A 20,870-nucleotide genomic window follows, 5' to 3' on the forward strand; every position below is an offset into this window, starting at 1 on the left:
CTGTTAGCTATTTTTTAGACTCAGAATTTGTTCTATAATCTGAAGTTAAAAGATAATATTAGACTGATGCTGCTTTAAAGATTTGTACGCTCATTCGATATTCGACGTAACCGATGACACGTATCAAACTATGATGATTTTCTATGACAGAATGCTCGATTTAGATTCGAGATGTCTTGAGAAATGTAGACAAATGTTGAGCGTGTTCTATTTGCTCAAACTTTGCTGCGAATACCGCAGTGATTGTTGATGCTTAATTTCTTAACCCCATCCCTCCATTAAAAAACGTCAAAAAATTCAGAAAAAACTGGTCTGTGCAACTACAGCAATTAGCTATTCTTTTTCTGAGATTATTTTTTATTTAAATTGCACCTTCTTTTTTGTTTGCTCTTATTATAGATTATTTGGTTTGTTTTCCACACAATACGCGCTGTTCTCCCTCTTACTTGGCCGCAAAGAGCAATAGGAAGTTCCGAACAGTCATCTACGGACTCCATCATGGCGTCATCTTTCCTTTCGGCAGTATTTATTTGGTGCTCGGTTGTGTTTCTGGTTTTTGTTGACCCTGTGGGTTCGAGAGGGGTGCCCAAGATGCATCCGGATAACCCGAACATCAGACACGTGCCAAAGGGGCCACCTCCTCCACATCCAGGTACGCATGTCCAATCAATAATATGGTGCGAGTTATGAACTGATTTTGATTTTATGCTATGCGATTCGGTCTAAAAAGTCGTCGTAGAAAAATTGCCAACATTTTTTAATTTCAATTTACAGCTTTTGGCGTTGAAAACAAGCTCGTCAATTAGGTTTCGTGTTTCTTAAGTCGGGTATTTTTTGTACAGGTAGATTAGACAAGAATCCTCCTCCGAGAGAGAAGCATCTAGAGCCCGAATCAGGAGACACTCTTCCGGACTCTATTGCCGAGCTGTCGTACGAGAAGTACCTGCGGGAGGTCACCCGAATATTGGAATCGGACCCCGAGTTCAAGAAGCGTATGCAAAATGCGACGAGAGAGGAAGTCATCACGGGAAAACTGGCCAGAGATCTCCAGTTCACATCACACCATGTCAGGTAATCGTATAATATTTTCAATTGATAACATTTTTGAGACAATTTTATTATTGCTGTAACTTCTCGGAAGTGAAAAAACCTGTAACTTATCATGATAAATTACCGTTCACTACTGTTGAACGATGTTTTTTTTAGAATAGAAGGATTTCAAATTTTTGTTGTATTTACACAAGCAGCGACTGTATTCTAAGATTCGCTCATTAATTTCTTCCCTTAGTCGGAACTTTCTGTGTTCGTTCTCTTTGTGCAGAGAATTGTTCCGACCTATGCAAATGGGGAGGAACTTTGTCTTCCGTTGTGTTTTTTGATTTTTTAAACGCAAAATCAGGTGCCAGAAATAATCATCGGAACAGAAAATATTTGAAAATGGAAATGTAAAAAATGCTGTTTTTCCCCCTGAATTAATTTGTATGTCTACAGGTTTTGGAGAAATCAGTTTTTTCTCGAAACTGAAGATAACCTCGAAAAGCTAAATATATATTTCTGTTGATTTTACTAGTTTTCTGTAAAATATTTTTGTTAAAAGGTCTATTTTTAATAGAAAATGTTTCAGGAGATTAAAATTTCAAGGGTTATTTTACAAAACTTATATGTAATGACCGAAGAGTGAAAATTTGGATGTCCTTTGTACTTGGGTGTTTCAGATACTTTTGTTTTCCACACAAAATCGGGTACTACAACTATTTATCAGACTGGGCTTAGTGATATATCATATTAAAGCCATGCAGTCGTGATTGGAGCGACATTGGAAAAAATTTCAAAAATTAGTTCCATTTTCGAGGAAAATCGATTTCACTGTTTTTATTGTAAGCCTAAATTCGACTAAATAAAGCGAGCAAGCAGGATTTTGATAAGAATACGCATTCATGCAACTCGTAAAAATTTAGTTTCTATTCAGAATCGAAAAAATTTGAATGATTTTTGTGGTGTAATTTGTTTAATTTGAGAATAGAGCGATCGAGTATAGTTCGTTACATGAAAAGTCGGCTTGTTTTCATTTTGTCTACTCATTTTTTGAAGACAATTTTTGTCGTTTATGTCTAATTCACTAATTCTCTACGCGTTTATATTGTTTTCTTGTCAGAAAACGCACTAAAGATGACAGTATTTGTCGTTTTCAATTGTCGATGAACGTAGTTCAGACTCTTATATATAGGTCGCGATAATTTTTTTTCAGGAAAGTTTGTTCACTCAAGTTTACTGCTTCACTGTTTACACTAGCTGCGTTGCGAGCAGCGTAGTGTTTTAGTACGAACCTTTTTTTTTCTTCCTAACTCGCAAAAGAAAGTGTTTTTTGAAAGTGTTCACTTATTTGGTGGCACTTTTGCTATAATAACGACCTGTAGCATTGAAAATTTATTAGCAACTGGCATGTTTTATTTGTGACTAGTATTGTGATTTGTTAAGCGGCCGTGGCTGAAGGGTAAATGCGTGAGACTCATAATCTCTAGGTCGCAGGATCGAATACAAGACGTAGCCAGTTTTTTTTTGAATAATTCGATGCTTTTTTCTATGTTTCTTTTCTCTTTTTATAGAGCTGTTTTTTGTCGTATTCTCGCTAGTGTTTGCGAAGCGCAGCTTAGCCTTTGTTGATTTTTTATTTCTTAAGTTCAGTTCATTTCCTTTTTTAAAAGGAACGCAAACTCCCTTCTGGAACAGCAAAAGTATAAAGGGCACGAAAAACGTGATCGAACTCTAATTTCGAAAGTAGAATTTTGTTTCAGATTTCCCAGCCAAATAAAAAGATTACCTGCCAATCCAGTTTTTTCAAATTTGGTTAATTTTATCAAAAAAATTTCAATCATAAATTGTTCTAGGAATTCAAAGAGCTTTAAGGCCATGTATTTTTTTTCTGGAAACTCGAAAGTTGAGATTTTTTTAAAAAGAAGTCACTATTATTTTTTGTTTATTTGCGTTCATTGACGTAGTGAATGTTCCCAAATAGGTCTTAGTGAATATTTTTGTTTTTTTTTCAAGAAAAAGTCTTGAAGTTTGTTCACGCTAAAATTTGATTTTCAGCAGTCTGACTTTTGATTTCTTTTAAGTTCACTTCATTTCCTTTGTTGAAAGGAAGGCAAATTCCACTATCGAATAGCAAAAATTAAAAGTTCCTGAAAAATGTGATTGTCTTGTGGTTTCGACATTGGTTTTTAATATTTTGATTCCTAAGGAATAAAAATTTTTACCTACTGATCCATTTTTATCAAAAACCATATAAAAGAGCTTTAAAAACTTATATATTTGTACATACTATTTACTTGCTTTCATGACTTTTTTCCAACTATCTGTTGGCTATATTTTATTTTATTTCATATACCAAAATTATTGGTTGTCTCTTTAACTGCTGCTTGTAGCACGTTTAGATGGAAATATTTTTACTTTTAAGTGAACATCTCGGAAAATAAATTCTCCATTCGATTTTTTTTTCGGCTCAGTATTTCTTGTTTTCCTGCTTATTGCTTCTTTTTTAGGCTTCTGCTGCCCTTTTCTCAAATTGTTTTTTTTATGGATGTGACGTTATAAAAAATATCGAATCAGCTCTTTTATCCGATAATAGACAAGCAGTGATTAATGAACGCAGTGATTTATGACTAATTTAGGTCGTGCGGTTTTTGTGTTTTTCCCGGAAAAAGTCTAGCGGAAATTCATTTAGCTCGTTTGATTTTTCGCGGTTTTACTTTTGATCGTTTTTTGAGTTCTCTTCAAATTGATTGGCTAAAAAGAAGGCAAGCTTTGTTCTCAGATTAGAAAAATAGAAATGTCGCGACAAAACGTGAACGAATCTGTTTTCGAAAGAAGAATTTGTTTTTCAGAATTCCCAGCTGAATACAAAAACGCTTCTGATCCAGTTTTTTGTAATTGGGATAATTTGATGAAAAATATGTCAAATGTGAAACTTAGATTGATTGTTTGCGAATGTAGCTGGTCGAAGAATTCTGTGTTTTTGCACATCAACGTACCATTCTCATTTTATTATCAGAACTCAGTTAGACGAAGCTAAGAGGAGGGAAGTTGACCGGCTGAGGACTGACTTCAAAGAGAAGGCGAGACTACACAACAATGACAGATCAGTGCACGAGGACTATGTCAAGAGTATGACTGCACATATGAACAGACCGAAGGACCCCAAGGAATTCGACAAGTTTTCGGAAGACGACCTCCAGCAGCTAATTCATACGGCCACCAGGGACTTAGGTGAGTGGTCTTAACTACATTTGAGTTTCTAAATCTTCAAGTATTGTTACTCTTGCGAGAGCAGTTGTCTAATTCCTTGTAATATAAAGACGATATATGAGACTTGATATCTTAAAGAGAAATGAACGTAGTAAAGACTCTAATATAGGTCTTGCTGATTTTTTTTGTTTTTCAGGAAAAGTCTTGAAAGTCTCTAATAACTACAGATGTGCATTCATAGATATTGATGCATTTATGTATGCATTGAGGTATATATGCACTTTTCGAGTTCAAATTAAATTAATCTGCTGAAAATGACGTAAATAGCACTCTCCAAATATGAGTGTGGAAATAGCGCGAAAAATTAAGAACAATTTCTAGTTTCGAAAGTGTAACTTAATTTTTAGATTTCCAGCGGATTAAAAACTGTACTTATTGATCCAGTTTTCTCAAATTGGATTAATGTTATCAGAAAAGAGCCGGTCATAAATCGTTTTAAAAAATCAAAGAGCTTAAAGGGCAGCTTTTTTTTGTCTTTCAAAATCGAAAGTTGAGATTCTTCTAGCACAGTTAGTTTGTTTTATATTTTTACTTGCGTTCATTACTCTTTTTCAATCTTCGATTGGCTATGATATATTTGTTTTACTTAACAGCCTTGAGATTTTTTCAACAAATTTAGTGTTATTTTTCTATGCTTACTTGCGTTCATTACTCTATTCTAGTCTTTGATTGGCACTGCTAGGGAAGTGTACAAAAAGTGCTCCGAGCTTGAAGTTGCCGCTTACTAATGTAGTTCTAGAGCATAAACTGCGCCTTTTAATAAGTCAGTATACGCTTTATAAGAATAAAAAGACTTTCTCAGTATTTTTGTGAATTCGGCGAGTGCGTCACTTGTGCTACATTTTCCCGAAATCCAAACTTTAGAGGAAAAAAAGCAGATTGCAATACTCAAGTTTTCGTTCAATCTCGATTTCTTAGTTTTTTCGTCAAAAACCTGAGTGCGTTCATGTTATTTCGTTTTTTTTTCAGCCCATTTTGATTGCCAACTCGGTTCACGTTGTTTTCATGTATTTTAAGCTCAGCTTGTCGGTATTTTCCTAAATAAATTTTTATTTATAGAGGGGTATGGTAATTTTTGTGCCTTTTTTGGCGAAATATTGTTCCTTTTTTTCATCGGCTCACCACTCTTTTCAAGAGTAATGAACGTAGCTGTATTTTTTTCAGGAAAGAGCCTTGAATTGCTCTAATAAGAGGAATCGAAACTTGATTTTATCAAAATTTTATTTCATTTTATCAAAAAGTCAATTTTATCAAAAAGTCAAAAAATACTTCATCCTAAAATCTAAAGAGGGAAGAGTTAAGGCCATATATTTTTTTTTACTTTTTTGCGTTTTTTGTTTTTTTTTGCGTTCATTGCTCGTTTCCAACTGTCAGTTGGCCGCGTTTCTGGTTTTCACGGCTATACTCTGGAATACCCGTGTGTAAGATAGAAAGGAGATAAAAGATGAGTTACCAAGGCTGTGTTCAGACTGTTGTATAGGTCGCGATAATTTTTTTTTTATTTTCAATTGAGTATATTGTTCGGACAGTAAGTTTCAAATAAATTTATTGTTCGGACAATCAGTTCAAATTCATTTTTCGCGGTTTGATTTCTTTTCATGTTGAGTTCATTTCCTTTGTTAAAAGTAAGGCAAATTCCACTATTTAACAGCAAAAGTGTAAAATTCTCGAAAAACGTGATCGACTTCTAGTTTCAAAGGTGAATTTAGTTTTCAGATTTCCCAGCGAATTAAAAGTTACTTTTTGATCCAGTTATATTTAATTGGGTTAATAAAATGCCAATAGATATCTTTAAAGTTTTCTAGAAATTTAAAAAGCCATAAGGGCATCTATTTTTTTTTCTTCGAATTTCGAAAGTTGAAATGTTTTTCGAATAAAAATTCGGTATTTATTCTGTTTAATTGCGGTCATTGACTCTTTTTCAACTGTCTGTTGGCAATGTTTTCCATTTTTCTGCCAAGCCTCTATCGGCTTAATTGCACCTTTTCACCTGTTAAAATAGATGAGAGTTATCAGAGTGAGTCTTTCTGGTGCAAAACCCTTGAACTGTTTCTTAAAAGTAAACATTTGCAAAGCTAAGAAATCGTATGCAATTTTTGTTTTCCCCGTCAAAACAGTTTTATGCGACGCGTCTGTCATTTTACTTGTCCATATTGTGATGCAAGACTTTGAATCCTCTGCTGTTGATTGCGCGTTTGTTGTTTTGGAGATTAAGAATTCCCTCAGTTTTTATGGTTAAAGAGATGTTTAATCTTCTATCAGGTTAATAGCAGCTGGGTTTTGTTAGTTCGGACCCAGCAAGGCGCTTGTGAATATTGAGAGCTTGTGCAAAAAGTTGCTGAATCTTCTAGGTTATTTCAGCCCAACTGTTTTGACCATTGAAAATGGGAAGGAACTTTGTATTGGGTGTGTTGTAGTTTGTTTTTTCTTTTCGTTTTTCACGCAAGATCAGGTACCGCATATTAGCTTCAGAATGGGTCAAGTAATATATCTTAATAAAGCCCTTTCATTCTCGATTCAAACGAAATAAAAAATATTGTAAACATTTTTTTCGGGTGGTAAGAAAAACTTGTTTGAAATTTTTGTTTTTTTTGGGCCTAACTTCGAGCGAATAATTGATCGAGCAGGCTTATTTTGTTGTTCATCCAAAAGAATTTACCGCAAATAATCATCGTATTGGCTAGAGTGATATATCATATTAAAGCCAGTTCCGAGCGAGTAAAGCAAGCGAGCAGGATTATTACAGAAGGATAAGCCATGAAACTTTAGCTTAACTCCAGTAAAATTATGTTAACTCTTTTGATTAGCAAGCGTTATTAAACTGGAATAAAGACTTTTTCTGGTTAACAACTAGTTTAACAAAATTAGTTGAATCACTTGCTGAGGAGGAGGAAAAGGCAGCTGATTTCTTCTCTATGCAGCTGACTTCTTTCAGTTATATTCTCTTTTAATAACGTTCCAGGTTGCTACCCCTTGGCCTGGAGGTAAATCAGTTGCCTTTGTACCCTAATATCTGGGGTGTAAGTCGTGGCCGGACCTTGTTTTTTCAGATCAAGGAAATTGAAAAAAAATTCCGAAAATTGAATCGTTGGTTTTCCGTTTGTTCGCTCAAGTTTTGTCGGCTAAATTGTCACAACGGATTTTTCTTGTGCTGTAGACAATTTTCATTGTAAATTGCAAGTGCATGTGTTTTTCGTTTTAATTTCAGGGGGGACTTAGAAGATTTTTTTTAAAAAATTTCATAAAATCTTTTTTCGGTTCAGTTGGTGTCTGCTAAAAGATTGTCGGCTTAGCTGCCACATCACTGATTTTTCTTGTGCTGTAAACAACTTGCATTGCAAGTGCAAGTGTCGTCCCTTTTTCTTTAAGGTTTTTTTGTTGATTTTATTCCGTTGTTGCTGTTCTAAAATTCAAGTGTCTGGCATGTTTGCCTGAAATGATTTTCTATCGAGACATATGAAATTTTATATGACCTAGTGTTTTTTCAAATTTTTCTTGTTTTTATGTTTTGTTTTATGTTTGTGTTGTATCGCAAGTGGTGCGAAGCTCCGCTTCGCCTCTGTGTTTGAATGTTTTTTAGTGCTATCTTGGGAATAAAAAACTTCAAATTTTCTAAAGAACTTCTGAAGTAAAATGAAAAATCTTATTTGAAATTTGAAAACTGTTACCCGATATGACTTTCCTACTGTGCCCGTCGAATATGCCTAATTTTTATGCATTTTTCTGATCCTTTTATCACACGAATCATAAAAACGAAGACTAATTTGAAAGAAAAAGTATGAAAAGGCTTCTTATGTATTTTTTTTATGAATATGGTCGGAATATACTGTGCAGGCTATCCTTCTTTATTGTTTTTTTGTTGCTTATTTTTATTAACTGTTTTTTGGTTTAAAATTTATGCTTATTGGCTTCAATTTCCGACTTTTGAAGAAATTGAGGCATATATATGGTTGGTGGTAGATGCTTCCAAAAAGTCCCCAATAATTACGAGGAGCGCGCGCCAAATGAGGCAATTTTTATGGTCAAAACTTTCAAAAAAAGCCCAAAATGGCAAAGAAATATTTTTCAAAGTCATTGCGTTTTTGAACAGCTCGAGGAATTCATTTGGGTGACTATTTTTTTGATAATCCGCATCCAACCCCCACCCCACCCCCTCACGATAAAACCTAGATCCGCCCCCTGCACTGTCATGTTTATGATTATCTCATGTTTAGATGAGATAGACAAGAAGCGTGAGGAGGAGTATAAAAAGCATGAGATGAGGAGAGAAATTGAACACAGGAAGGCTATGGAACATCTGACACCTGAAGAGAGGGCTCAGAAGGAGAGGGAATGGCAGGCACAGAGGAACAAACTTAAAGAACACCCGAGGTTCATTTTTTGTAGTTTTAAGTCGGAGCTTTTCCTTATAAGTGGATGTGTGCGCCGAAAAAGGAGTTTTATAAGTCTGAACCATCCAGCCTTCAAAAAAAAGTACTCAAAACCAGGGGCGGATCTAGGATTTTGAGTGGATTTTCAAAAAATTTTCGAATATTTTGTCGACTTTTTGAGTCAAAACGCTATTTCAGTCCAAAAACCTGCATGTGAACTGTGAACCTAAAAAAGTGCCACTTTTTTCAAAAAGCACCCACTTGTAAAAGTTTTCCAGAAGGCATTGTACTAAAATTCTTTACAAGCTATAACACTGAGACTACAGCTGCGGTTGTAGTTGGCCATGATCATATGTACTAGTGTTGACAGGATGCACGAGCCGGGCCATAAGGAGAATCTGAAGGAGGTGTGGGATGAAGTGGACCACATGGAGGGCCAGAAGTTCAACCCCAAGACCTTCTTCCACATGCACGACACCAACTCTGACGGCCGATTAGGTCAATTTCACAGATTTATTATTTTAGTTTTATTTAGTTGCATCGGTTGTTTCTTGTTTTTTTTTCAGTTCTCTACGCTCAAATTTTTCACCATTGATTGATTTACAATTTTTTTAAATGTTGAATTCAAATTTATTTGCCAAATTGATAGGCGAAGTAAAGGCAATAGTAGATAGCGGGAGGAAACTTGAAGAAAAATAATGAGCTGTATAGTGATTTTTTTGGTTTCCTTAAGTTCATTGACTAATTTTCCTCTAATTTTCTCTGTTTCTTTTGGATGGAAAATCGCAAGGAAAAAAACACCCTGGCCCGAAAGAGTCTACTTTTCTTTCCGTAAGTGGAAGCATTGTCAGTCGAAAAAACGTCATCTCATGACAGGGGCGGATCTAGGATTTTCTCGAGGGGGGGGGCGGATTTTCAAAAAAAATTCGAAAATTTTGTCGACCTTTTTTTTTAGATCGACCGAATTGATTTTTCGAGCTCTCCCTAAGCACGTTTTAGTCCCTGTTTTGTTTTGGCCAAATTTTGTGCACCACAGGCGAAATTTTGAAAAAACAGTCCAAAAAAGGCGTTTTTAGGCACTTTTTGGAAAATTTTGACCAAAAAATCGCGTTTTTTCGGCGCGCGCTCCCCCCTCAAAATTAGTATATATTGGCGCCTTTAGAAAAATTTTATGGTGGGTCGACCAAAAATGGATTTCTTAAAAAGTAAGAAAGGGGGGACCCTTTGGGTCGGCAGGGGGTCGAATCTCTAAATCCGCCACTGTCTCATGAGCGTAGTCAGATGGGCGGAAAATAGTTATGAGTGAAATTATTTGAAAAAATGGTTCGAAATATCTAGAAATGAATGAATGTAAAATGTTCTTTTCCAGTCCCCTTTTGATTTTTTTCTGATATTCGATATAGCGAAACCTGTTTAAAAATACTTTCGATAACCTAAACTCCAATGAAACGTACCGGTGTGAACAATTGAACAGATTCTTACAGCATTTCTTTCACATAAATTTCCAAGTGATCAATTTCTTAGGAACCTCATTTAGTAATTTTAAAGGGGTGGGAGACTGCAAAAGAGCCGTAAAATTAATACTTGATTGAGCGTGTGTTTGAACGTGTGTGTATTTGTGTAGATGAGTTTGAGCTGGAGGCGCTGTTCGTGAAAGAAGTTGAGAAGATGTATGCGGAGGCCGAGAAGAATGGGCAGTACGAGGACAAAGAGGAACTGGCGAGAGTGAAGGAGGAGGAGATGGCGAGGATGAGACAACATGCCATGCATCAGGTCGACACTAACAAGGACCGCACCATCACCTGGGAAGAGTTCGACAAGTTCACCAACTCGGCCGAATTCGAAACCGACGATGAATGGAAGGGTGAGTGCAAACGAAGTTTTCACAACATTGAAGAGGGGGAGGAAGTCTAGAAATGTGAAACATCTCAAAGATATCTAAAACTGCTACGAGAACAACTCGAAACTGAAGGCAGCTCGCAATTTTTAGAAAAGCGCCAATTCTCTGTAAATTTTTGAAGAAATCTCTGTAAAGACCAATTCGTCAAAGACCAATTCACGCACATTGCATCGCTCGTGGCGAATGTAAGCGCAGCTGAGCAATCGATTGCTACTTGTCATTAACGATTTGTAAACCAATGTTGAAATTATGTGAGTTGCCGATTTCCTTGAATTTGTGAATTGTCTTTGGATGCGAGTTGTCGTGGCACCATCTAAAACACAGTGCTTTGTTTCAACGCAACTAAAGCTTTGTTGGCTAAGGTGGGTCGAGAGTTACGATAAAGAGAAAAAGAAAAAGAAATTTTGTTCTAGGCGTTCAGTCAGCAAAATCTACTCCAATTTCTGGTAATTTATCTGGGAGTTCAGTGTGCATATATTTTACATCGATGTGATTACATGGTCTTTCAGACAGGCTGGAATATACAACTCATTTTTGTAGATCCACAATGGATTTATTTATTTCAGGTGTGAGCGAAACAGAACAATTCAAAGAGGACGAGCTTAAAAAATACGAACAGGAGTTGGAATCCGAAATGAAACATCTGATGGAGCGGAAAGAGAAACTGAAAAAGTATAAGGAAAAGATGGGCAAGGATAAACCACCCACGAAACAACCCCCCTCCAAGGACCGCCATCGGGCTGGTAATGTCCCCCCTCCTCCACCCGCAGCCCACCCGGCCGCATACTATGACGTAGACGGGGAGAAAGTGGCCAACTATGACGCAATGATTGATGACTACAGAGACTATAGAGATATTCAATTCGAGGAGCACTAAGTGCGCAGATGAAATTAGATAGATTGAAAAAGTGAAGTCGAAAAAAAGAGGAAGTTTTGTCGGCTGGAGTGCAGTTGATGTCTGGTTATAATGAATTAGGCTCGTATCAATCTTTCAAGTAAGCTATTTTGAAAAATTTCTGAAAATTTTTTTTTTGAAATTTTTTAGATTCAACTGGTTTTTTTCAATTGACAACGAATGCGAAATGTTTTTTAAAAAAGTTCTGTGAAAAATGCATAAACATTGATATCAGCTTCACTCATATTACTTCTCTACATTTTAAAGATAGAAGTGCTATTGTTTTGAATGACTCATCGGTGCAAATCATCTGAAAGTGCAGTTAGCAGTTTTCAAAAGAACTGGCAGAAGCCCAACTGCTAGAAAAATATATCTACTAAATGTTTCACGCCTGACAATAATTTATATTGATACTAGAATGTGGAGACTTTGTTCAGGTTAGGATGCAATAAATAAATTCAAGCTTTTATTAATCATAGCTGCCAAAGGTTTTCGTTTGCGCGGGTTTCTTTTTGTTTTGTTTCCATGAATGTTTTGACATCTTCGCTGTTTCCAATTTCCTGAAGCCATTTTTGAAAATAAAAGAGCCCTTATTTAGCTCATATTATTACATTACCTATATACTTTATCAATCTCTAAAATTACAAGCTATTCTAGATATAAATGCTATCAATGTACAATTCAATTCAGTTTAAATTAGCTGCTTTTATTAATCAAGTACCCAAGGTGCAATTTATTTTGAAGTTTTTTGTCTGAATTCAATTGCAGATGTTTTATGTTTTCCCTTGTTTTTGTGTACAAACAACACAAAGAATAGCCAAAACAGTTAATCCTTAAATGTGCTTTTCGTCCTAAATATGCTTTCAATAAAGTTTTGAAAAGTTTTTGAAATCAAGCAGGTGAGGCTCGGGGGCTGACATAGATTCTGTCCCCAAAGTTTAATTGACACAACTCGTATAGCAGGTTTCGTCTTTTTTTAAATTTGTTTCCATAGCTGGCAGTTGGTAGGCGCGCGTCCGTGCTCTCGCACCAATAGCCACAATAGAACCAACATTTTAAGCCTGGGGACTGGCAAGCTCGTAACATGTATCAGACCGATTGTGCGCTTTTAAACTTCCAAAGTAATTGTGCAAAAGTTGTATTTTACTTAAATAAATAGGACGAAATTTGATGTTGCATCAAAATAAAACCAAATTTGTATTTTTATGGGTCAAAAATTATTTTTTTTTTGGATTTTAACTTATGAATAGGTTATATGAAATCTGGAGGTTAGTCAAATGCATCGTGACACAGTCTTTCTTGGTTAAGGTATTGAGAAAAATAAAATAAATGGCTTAAGATAGAGTTGAGAGAATTGTTCACTACTAGCATGGATGGTTTCGTGCCGTAATAAATCTAAGAAAAGTTTAAGTTTTGCAAAATATATATTTTTGTTGCATAGAACTTGAGATTATTTGGGCTGTTATGGGCAGCACTCAGTAATTTAAAGCTATGAACCGTATTGTAGATTTTGATCAGACTTGCTATATGAACTTTCGTAAATAAAGATGTTGCGTAATGAATTTGTGTGATGATTCAGATGATATTGTTGACGTTTATCGGGCGTGTGACAGATGGACTGCCACTCTCTGCCTCGATCCAGGAGGATGAGAAGACGGGGAGGGAACTGGTGGAGTATCAGAACCAGGCCAAACAGCTCCTCAAACGACTCAACATCAGATCCCCTCAACAGTAAGGCATGAAGACATGTGACATGCTAAGGCAGATTGTTTTCAATATTCATTGAAAGCTTCGGCATTGGATTTTTTTGTCAAGTTGAACATATTAAATGAGTTTGGAGCTTAAAAACAAAAGGATGAATAACATCGCTTAAAGGGTTTTTTTTGTCGACATGTGAAAATTTCAAACTCTATTTTCTTGCGTGACTATAAAGTGACCGCTTTTTTCACGTCAATTTTGGCGCAATTTTAAAGTCAACGTATAAATTTTGTGATGTTTTAGGTGTACGCTGGAGAGCGGCAATTACTTGTTCCACTATCTAATCTCAAACGAAATCTGTTTCCTCTGTCTTTGCGAGAGAACTTTTTCCAAAAGACTAGCGTACGAGTTTTTAGAAGACATATCAACACAGTTCCTAACGCAATACGCCCAAAAGTATGGGTCTGTAGGCAGGCCTTACGCTTTCATAGAGTTCGACACTTACATTCAGAGGGCCAAAAAGTCATTCACAGATGGTGCAACTAGAGGAAAGAGAAATTTAGTCAATGTCAGCAGCGAACTACAAGGTGAAAATTTTTGTATCTGTGCCAAATCCTAAAAAAATTAACTGATTTGATACTTTTGACCGGAAAGTTGTTGAGACAGTTCATACACGAGGGAAAGAACCAACATACGAGCTATTCAGCTCTATGGGGAACTGCTGGTGTGCCTATATGATTAAAAGTTACAATTAATTTTTTTAGGTATTTTTAAGTTGGGTCTTGTTTCTTCACTCTCAAGCAATGAGTTTGGATCATGATGGCCTCGAGTCAATCACCTTTTGACAGCGTGGCGGAGAATCAGCTGTTTCACCACCGCCATTTTTTGCTCTTTAAACGGATAGTCTAACTCAAATATTCAGACTGCGAATCATCAGGTTGTTTTTTTAACCAGTCGAAGCTCCAATTTGTCCAAAACTAAGCTATCAAGGTCGTGACAAAAACGAGTCGCTTAATGCTGAGATATTTTGTAATATTGTGAGTTTTTTTTTCAGGAATCCAAAGGATAATGGTGCAAAATATAGACGATGTACTGCAAAGAGGAGAGAAGCTTTCCGATTTAGACGACAAAGCGAGCAGTCTCTCTATGATGTCGGCGAAGTACTCGAAGAGTGCAAAGAGTCTCAACTCCTGGACACACTACGTCAAGTTTGGCCTGGGCTTTTTTGTGTTATTTGCTGGTGCACTTTACCTCAGATTTTGGTGGTTCTGAAGAAGATATCTCAAAGATGGAGTTAGTTTTTGAAGAATCAGACGTGAACAGACTTATTTAAACTGCGCCAGGCTTGAACTGATGTTTTGTTGTGGTATAGAATTATGTTTTTGCTGTTACTTATGCAATACAAAAATTTGCGACCCTTGTCAAACTATCCTGGGGCTCGAACTCAATTTCTTTAATCGAAATTTCCCATTTAATTGAATGGATTATAGTTCAAGCTTGAAAGCAACGTTATCAAATATTGATGCAGGGGCCGCATTTTTTGTTTTCAGCGCCCATTATCCATTTTCTAGTACAGATAGACTAAGTTGTGATGCTGGAAAAGGTTTGGGTCCAATAAGCTGTAAATATTTAACTGGGGTGCTTATTATGTGATTGAATATCGCAGAAAACACTATATTTTAAAAACATCTAGTGACAAATCTAAGCTATGCCTAGCGTACTGAAAAAATAGATTGGCAGCTACGAGTATAAATGGCCGTGAAAAAGGTTAAATCTTTTAGATTTTCTAGCTGGGCTGAAATTAAGTGAATGGTTAATGTGATCAATTGTTGTAAAGATATCTTGGTGTCTTCGGTGTGCTATTGCCTCATTTTATTTAAAAATTTACTGTATAGAATTACATAAATTGACATTATTGAAACAACGAAAGGTAGTCGATAAACACTGAAAACTTTTGCATAGGTCGTGATGATTTTTTAAAAGTTTCCGATTCGATTATAAGTTCCGATTCGAGCATTTTAGTACTAAAATAGGTAAATTTTAAGATTGCTACAGTGGATTTTTTATTTAGCAGGAACAATGTTGAAAAGCATCCGCTCATTTTGAACGACTAAATTGTGCTACTGCAAAAGATTTGGATCTTATAAACTGCAAATATTCGCAAAGGCTGCTTAATGTGTTTAGAGTTAGCAGAAAACGCCAGATGCTTACGTTTTCGATTAGCAAGGGTTAAACGGGATTTTAGGCTTTTTTGTTAGCAAATTGTCCAACAGTATCTTTGAACTTTTTGGTCTGCTATGATTTTCGCTGCTGACATGCTTAATTATTTGAAATTCAAAGTTCTATTTTTGTAACTACTGACCAAAACTATGTCTCGGAATCTAACCGTTTCGTGTTTAATTTATTATGATAATGATGTTTCTGTTTCATGTTTTCGACTAAAGCTTTGTCGGCTTAAATTTCGGATTGTTTATCCGATTTATTTAAGTGCGTGGCAGTGTACAATAACGTACAGAGGAATATTTTATTTGACTTTTTTTAAGATATATTTTTGCTTAGAGGTATTCATCTATAAATCTTTCAGCTTAATTCTCTAGCTAAATCAAGTTCTACATCCTCTTTCGTACCATTGTTCGGGATATATTTTTTGCTTGGGTCGACAAACGTCCGATTACGGTCAGGATGTGTTGTTTGGAAGCAGATGGAACTTTTGTATTGAAGAAATAGTCGGCCTATAGTTTACCTGATAATTTTGTGTCTGCTTAGTCGACACAGCGCTGTCTTTTCTTGTGATTAAGGTAATTTTCTCTCAAATGGTCATTTTGATTTTTTCCTGTAATGTAGTTTGATCAACCTGTTTGTATCTATTTTGCTTTTTTTCATAATTGTCTAGTGCTTTTCGCGGAAATCTATTCGGCCGAAATAATTTCAGCTTTAATTTCAGGAAAGTATATTATCTAGTTCTTGTGTTAACCCTAAAATATGGTTTCAGAACACAAGGCGGGGCTGGTTGGATTTGTAAATTGTAAAGTTTTCGCCGAATTTAATTTGATTGTTTTGAAAAGATTATCTTTTAAGATAAAAGTGTCTACCCGTTTTTTCATACTTTTTACTGAAGACAAACATTTTTATTCGAATATATTATTCGACATGATGGCTTTCTTGGCAGTTTCTGTCGGGAAGCTTTCATTTCTTGCGTTGATGCTTTACCCCGTAGTTGTGGTAAAATATTGTGACAAACAAATTGTGCTATTGTTCAATTAAATTGTGCTAAAACTGGCCGTAAAACAAAAAAGGGATAATCCTCTCCTTTTTTTTAGCTATGCTGAGGCTGTATGGTGAATAATTAATGGGAATAATTGTGGTATTTCTAAACATATGTTGTCTTCGGTGTGGTTTTGCCTAGTCTCTATTTCCAAGTTTGCTCAATATAATTACATGCAGTGACCTTGAATAACGAAAGGTGTTTTTGTTATTCAGTACTTCTTGTTGAAAGATCAATAATTAAGTTTTGTGCTAAGTTTTAAATGCGTTATTTTTCATCGGATGATCAAAGCAGGGAAGACGGTGAAAAAATTTCCAATTCCAGTTTTTAGGTAAGTGTGTAGTTGAACTTGCTGGAAAAAGTCCTAAAGTTTTTTTTCAGCTGTAGGACTTTTGCTATTTTCAAAAAAAATTTTCATACCATTTTCAAAAAGTAAAAAAAAAGAACTGGCACTTGATGTTTTATAGTCAATGAGGCTTTTCATTTCAGTTATTATCAATAAATTGAAATCTCATTTTTTAAACTCATATATTTTTTTTTGCAGGAAACAATTGTTATCAATTGTTCGCGCTCGAATTGAGGCTGGATTTTTGAATTTTTTTTTGAAATTTTTGCTAAAATTTTGCTGAAAAATCAGTTGTTTTTTGAAGCGCAAACTACGCCCTTGACGTACTAAATTTTAACAAAAAAGTTGTGATTGATTTTTAGTTTCCACGGGATTTTCAATTTGAGAATTCGCACCGGAACGAATAATTTTACTTTTTGCATTGAATTTCAACTTTCTAATTGAATAATTTTAACAACTTAACGTGAATCCAATTATTTCTTTCATTTTGTTGACATTTTAACAATCGAAACATTTTTAACGCTCCATTTTTCAACAAATTCATTTTACGTTTAAGTTGAACAAAAAAGTTCATTTTTCAATAACTTATTGGAATAATTTGCAGTAAAACTCGAAGAATGAATATTGATGCATATTTAAAAAAATTTTGATGCGTGTTCAAGGATGATTTGTGAACCTTCAAAGATTGTTGAAGCATTGATCGAAGTATGAGGTATGTTGATTTTCAAATTCAGCTGCCCCTATTAAATGTTAGGCATTGCGATGGAAAATTGCCGAAAAATATGCGTTGAAATATTTTTCAGGAAGAAGTGATATTGGAGTTAAAAGACGGGGAGGATACCTGTTCAAGTTATAATCAAGATCAAGCGTACAATTCCTCGCTCCAAGTCGATACAGGTGGTAGAAAATTTTGATTTTTCATAAACTAATTTAGAGTATAGCCTAGATTTGTTCAAAATGAATATTACTACTAAATAAAATGAATTAAAACATTAATCTAGGTAATTAATACAAATGCAATCTTGCACAAACATGTATAAAATTTTTTTTTATTTGCGCGTTTGTTTGAAAAATAATATTTTTCAGAATTGATACATACTTGGGGAGGGCATTCTACGGTAGGCGTCACTTGAGGGGGAAATATTGTACGGTTGATCCTATACTGAAGTTAGTTGAAAAATACTATCAGGAATGTTGAAATTCAACTCAAAAATCATATTTTTCTATCTCCAATTGCGTTAATTCTATCAAAAAATTTCAATTATATAAAAGATCGGAAACGCAAAGAGCTTATCGTAGATAGATAATTTTTGATAATCGAAAAGAAAAAAAATCACTCAAAAATTATTGTTGAGTGTTAATTGTTTATTTTGGTAACCTTTAAAAACAATCAATAGTTAACAACTACTTCTGTCTTTTGTTAAGAATGGTTTTTTCCATGAAGTTGCAATTTTATCAGGTTTGCCAAGGTTAAACTATATTCATATCGTTAAATTATCAGTATATCGATTATGTCTCAAATGACATAATTACCAAATGGCATAAAAGAAAAGTTTCCAAATTGCATACATTTCATGCAACAGTAGCGTTAAAAATTCGAGAACACTTTTTTTATGAAAAATGTGAAAACTAGTCAAATTGTCAATTCAAATCCTAATTGACATTTTATATTGAAACAAATGTTAGACATTTTAATCAAAATCGAAAAACATAAGCTTGCGGTTATTGATAAGCTTCTTGTGGTCACTATTTCCGCCAAATTTGTCGCTTAACATTTATTTGGAAGCAATTGATTCCAAATTTTGTTCACATGCTTTAATTCCTGACAAATTGTAAGAATTTAAATTGATAGAAAACGTTTGAATTACAATGAAAACTTGAAATTTATGCCATTTGGGAAACTTTTATTTTTTAGGCTATTTTGGGAATTATGCCATTTGACAAGTTACCATTATATCTATATCTTCAAATCGTTGAAAAGATTTAGCCTCAATTTGGTGGATTGTATATGTACGTACCGAGTCGACTGAGGTTTTCATATTCATCTCTTGACAATACTTTTTTCAATTACATTTTTCGGCTAAAATTCTGTTGGCTTAGTTTTCGTCTTTCAGTAGCAATTCAAGAATGTAAATTTCACATAGTTTTAGAAAGACACAGTTTTAAAATGTGTCTTTTTGAGTTCTAACCAAGGTGTGTATCCTTTTCGGCTATATTTTTCAAGTGATTTGGGAGATGTCAGAAAATTAATTTGGTCGACCTAAAAAGAAAAAAACGGTCGACGGAATTTTTGAAATTTTTGAAAATCCGCACTTTGAGAAAATCATTGATCTGCCCCTGCTGTGTAGGCTTTTAAAAAATTGTATATCTGATAGCACAGACTTTTCTCTGAAAACAGTTTTTTGGCTAATTTGCCTTCGGTACATTTTCTGTAGGTCTACCTTCTGTAGGTCTACTAGTAATTCTGTGAGAAAATCTTGCGAGAAAATAAAAGTTCTTGGAAAAAACTCACCGGAAAAAATTTTGAGATCCAAAGGCGGCTCAGCCGGACGATCTGACACCCATTTGCATCCAATCTTTGTCAGAAACCAAAAAGACAAGTCCCAGCTTAAAATCACTCAAGACCCTGGTTTGAGCAACGTAAACCTCTAAAACACGCCCAAAGTCGCCCCAAAAAAAACAGAAGTCTCATTAAAGTCAATTTCTGGATGGTGATAGCAAACCTAGAGAGTCCGAAGACCGCGATAGTCGCCAAAGTAAATCACTCATCAGAGTCAATTTCAAGCATACAGATTGCATATTTCAAGGCAAACGTGGTTTTACTACTAATATATTTTAGTTAAAAATATGGCTGCGCACAGCACAGCAAACAATTTCTTTTTCATGCGTTTTTAAAGTTTAGTATAACCAATTTCAAATTTTTAAAGAACTTTCCGATTTTAAAAGACAAATTTAGTTTACTACTCTTAGATGTATGATAATTTATATAAACCAGATCATTTTTTTCTTTTTCTAGATGTCAAAGGTTTAATTTAAATTTTTAAACGCTAATAGAAAAAAATATATTTATGTATGTATTTAAGTATAACTAACAAACGATTTTTAGTCAGCAATGTGTAATAGTACGACTATACTTTTTTGCAACCAAAATCACACATATTGGCTCCGTCTTTGGTGGCATCTTTACTGATTTTGACAGCATGTGCTTTGTCATTCGAATAGTGATAAGTTAACACAGTTGATAGATTTTTATTTTCTCAAATGAGTCAAAAAAGCTGTTCATTTCAAACAACAATTACAAAAACTCGACTTCTGAACTTTTCCAACCTAAAATATCTCGCAATTTTTTGAAATGCATTTTTTCTAAATGATGTGACTTGTTGCTTTTCAATTCATCTTATACAAAGTTAGTGTGGATGCCTTCAGTTTAATATCGTGTAAACTAATTCACGCAAAATTGAGACTATTTGTAATTGGTGCCATGTTTGCTGCTTCCTTTTGGCAATTTAACATCATATTGAGCTGTTTTTTTTTTGTGACCAGTGTTAGCATTAATAAGTGTTAGGAGAGCTTAGCTTATCATTACCTAAAATGGAATCTTCTAACAACATAAGGTTTGAGCCTGTCCAACTCAGTGTTCAGTCCGCGTGTCTTGATCTTAGTAAGTTCAAGTAATTTCAGAATAATTAGTTTCAGTAGTTCATAAACGCGAATTATGTATGGTTTAGAGTCATTTTTTTTTAAATTGTTCATTTGACTCATTGCGTTTCTCCGAACAGCAAGATTTTCTGAAACGTAATACAAAACTTTTGAGTGAGTTTAATTTGTTTTTATCAGTAGCAGCATTAACAATTAAAACGTATTGCACAACTGGTATTAACAATGTTTCGTACAATTTCAAATTGATTTGTTTTGAAACACTTCCTAAGGTGATAAAACATCCTGCAAATTTTGGTAAAATACCCCGCAACCTATTAATTTTATCTTTTGAGAACAGCAGTGTTTTTGTTTTGTCTGTGTTCAACTTTTTTTAATTATCATTTAGCATATAAATGACACCATTCAGAGCTTTTTGATGATTTTTTTCTGTA

At 34.7% G+C, this 20,870-nt stretch overlaps 2 protein-coding genes across 2 annotated transcripts in view; both read left to right on the forward strand.

Moving 5' to 3' along the window:
- The window catches only part of LOC134841450 (vesicle-trafficking protein SEC22b-B-like), a 105,128-nt gene extending 90,031 nt beyond the window's left edge, over window positions 1-15,097 (forward strand). The window contains exons 2-4 of the mRNA XM_063857446.1: window positions 13,048-13,201; window positions 13,472-13,755; window positions 14,223-15,097. Coding sequence (XP_063713516.1) covers window positions 13,050-13,201; window positions 13,472-13,755; window positions 14,223-14,440 — 654 coding nt within the window. The 5' untranslated portion in view covers window positions 13,048-13,049 and the 3' untranslated portion in view covers window positions 14,441-15,097. The remainder of the gene's footprint in view (window positions 1-13,047; window positions 13,202-13,471; window positions 13,756-14,222) is intronic.
- Window positions 153-11,594, forward strand: LOC134842327 (nucleobindin-2-like). Its single transcript, XM_063858611.1, has 7 exons — window positions 153-652; window positions 843-1,071; window positions 4,052-4,266; window positions 8,520-8,676; window positions 9,046-9,173; window positions 10,300-10,539; window positions 11,142-11,594. Exons 1-7 carry the CDS (start codon window positions 499-501, stop codon window positions 11,450-11,452), a joined length of 1,434 nt encoding a protein of 477 aa, XP_063714681.1. The 5' UTR covers window positions 153-498; the 3' UTR covers window positions 11,453-11,594.
- Window positions 15,098-20,870: the final 5,773 nt, after the last annotated feature.

This window comes from Symsagittifera roscoffensis, chromosome 3 (assembly GCF_963678635.1).
Source record: "Symsagittifera roscoffensis chromosome 3, txSymRosc1.1, whole genome shotgun sequence".
Lineage (NCBI taxonomy): Eukaryota > Metazoa > Xenacoelomorpha > Acoela > Convolutidae > Symsagittifera > Symsagittifera roscoffensis.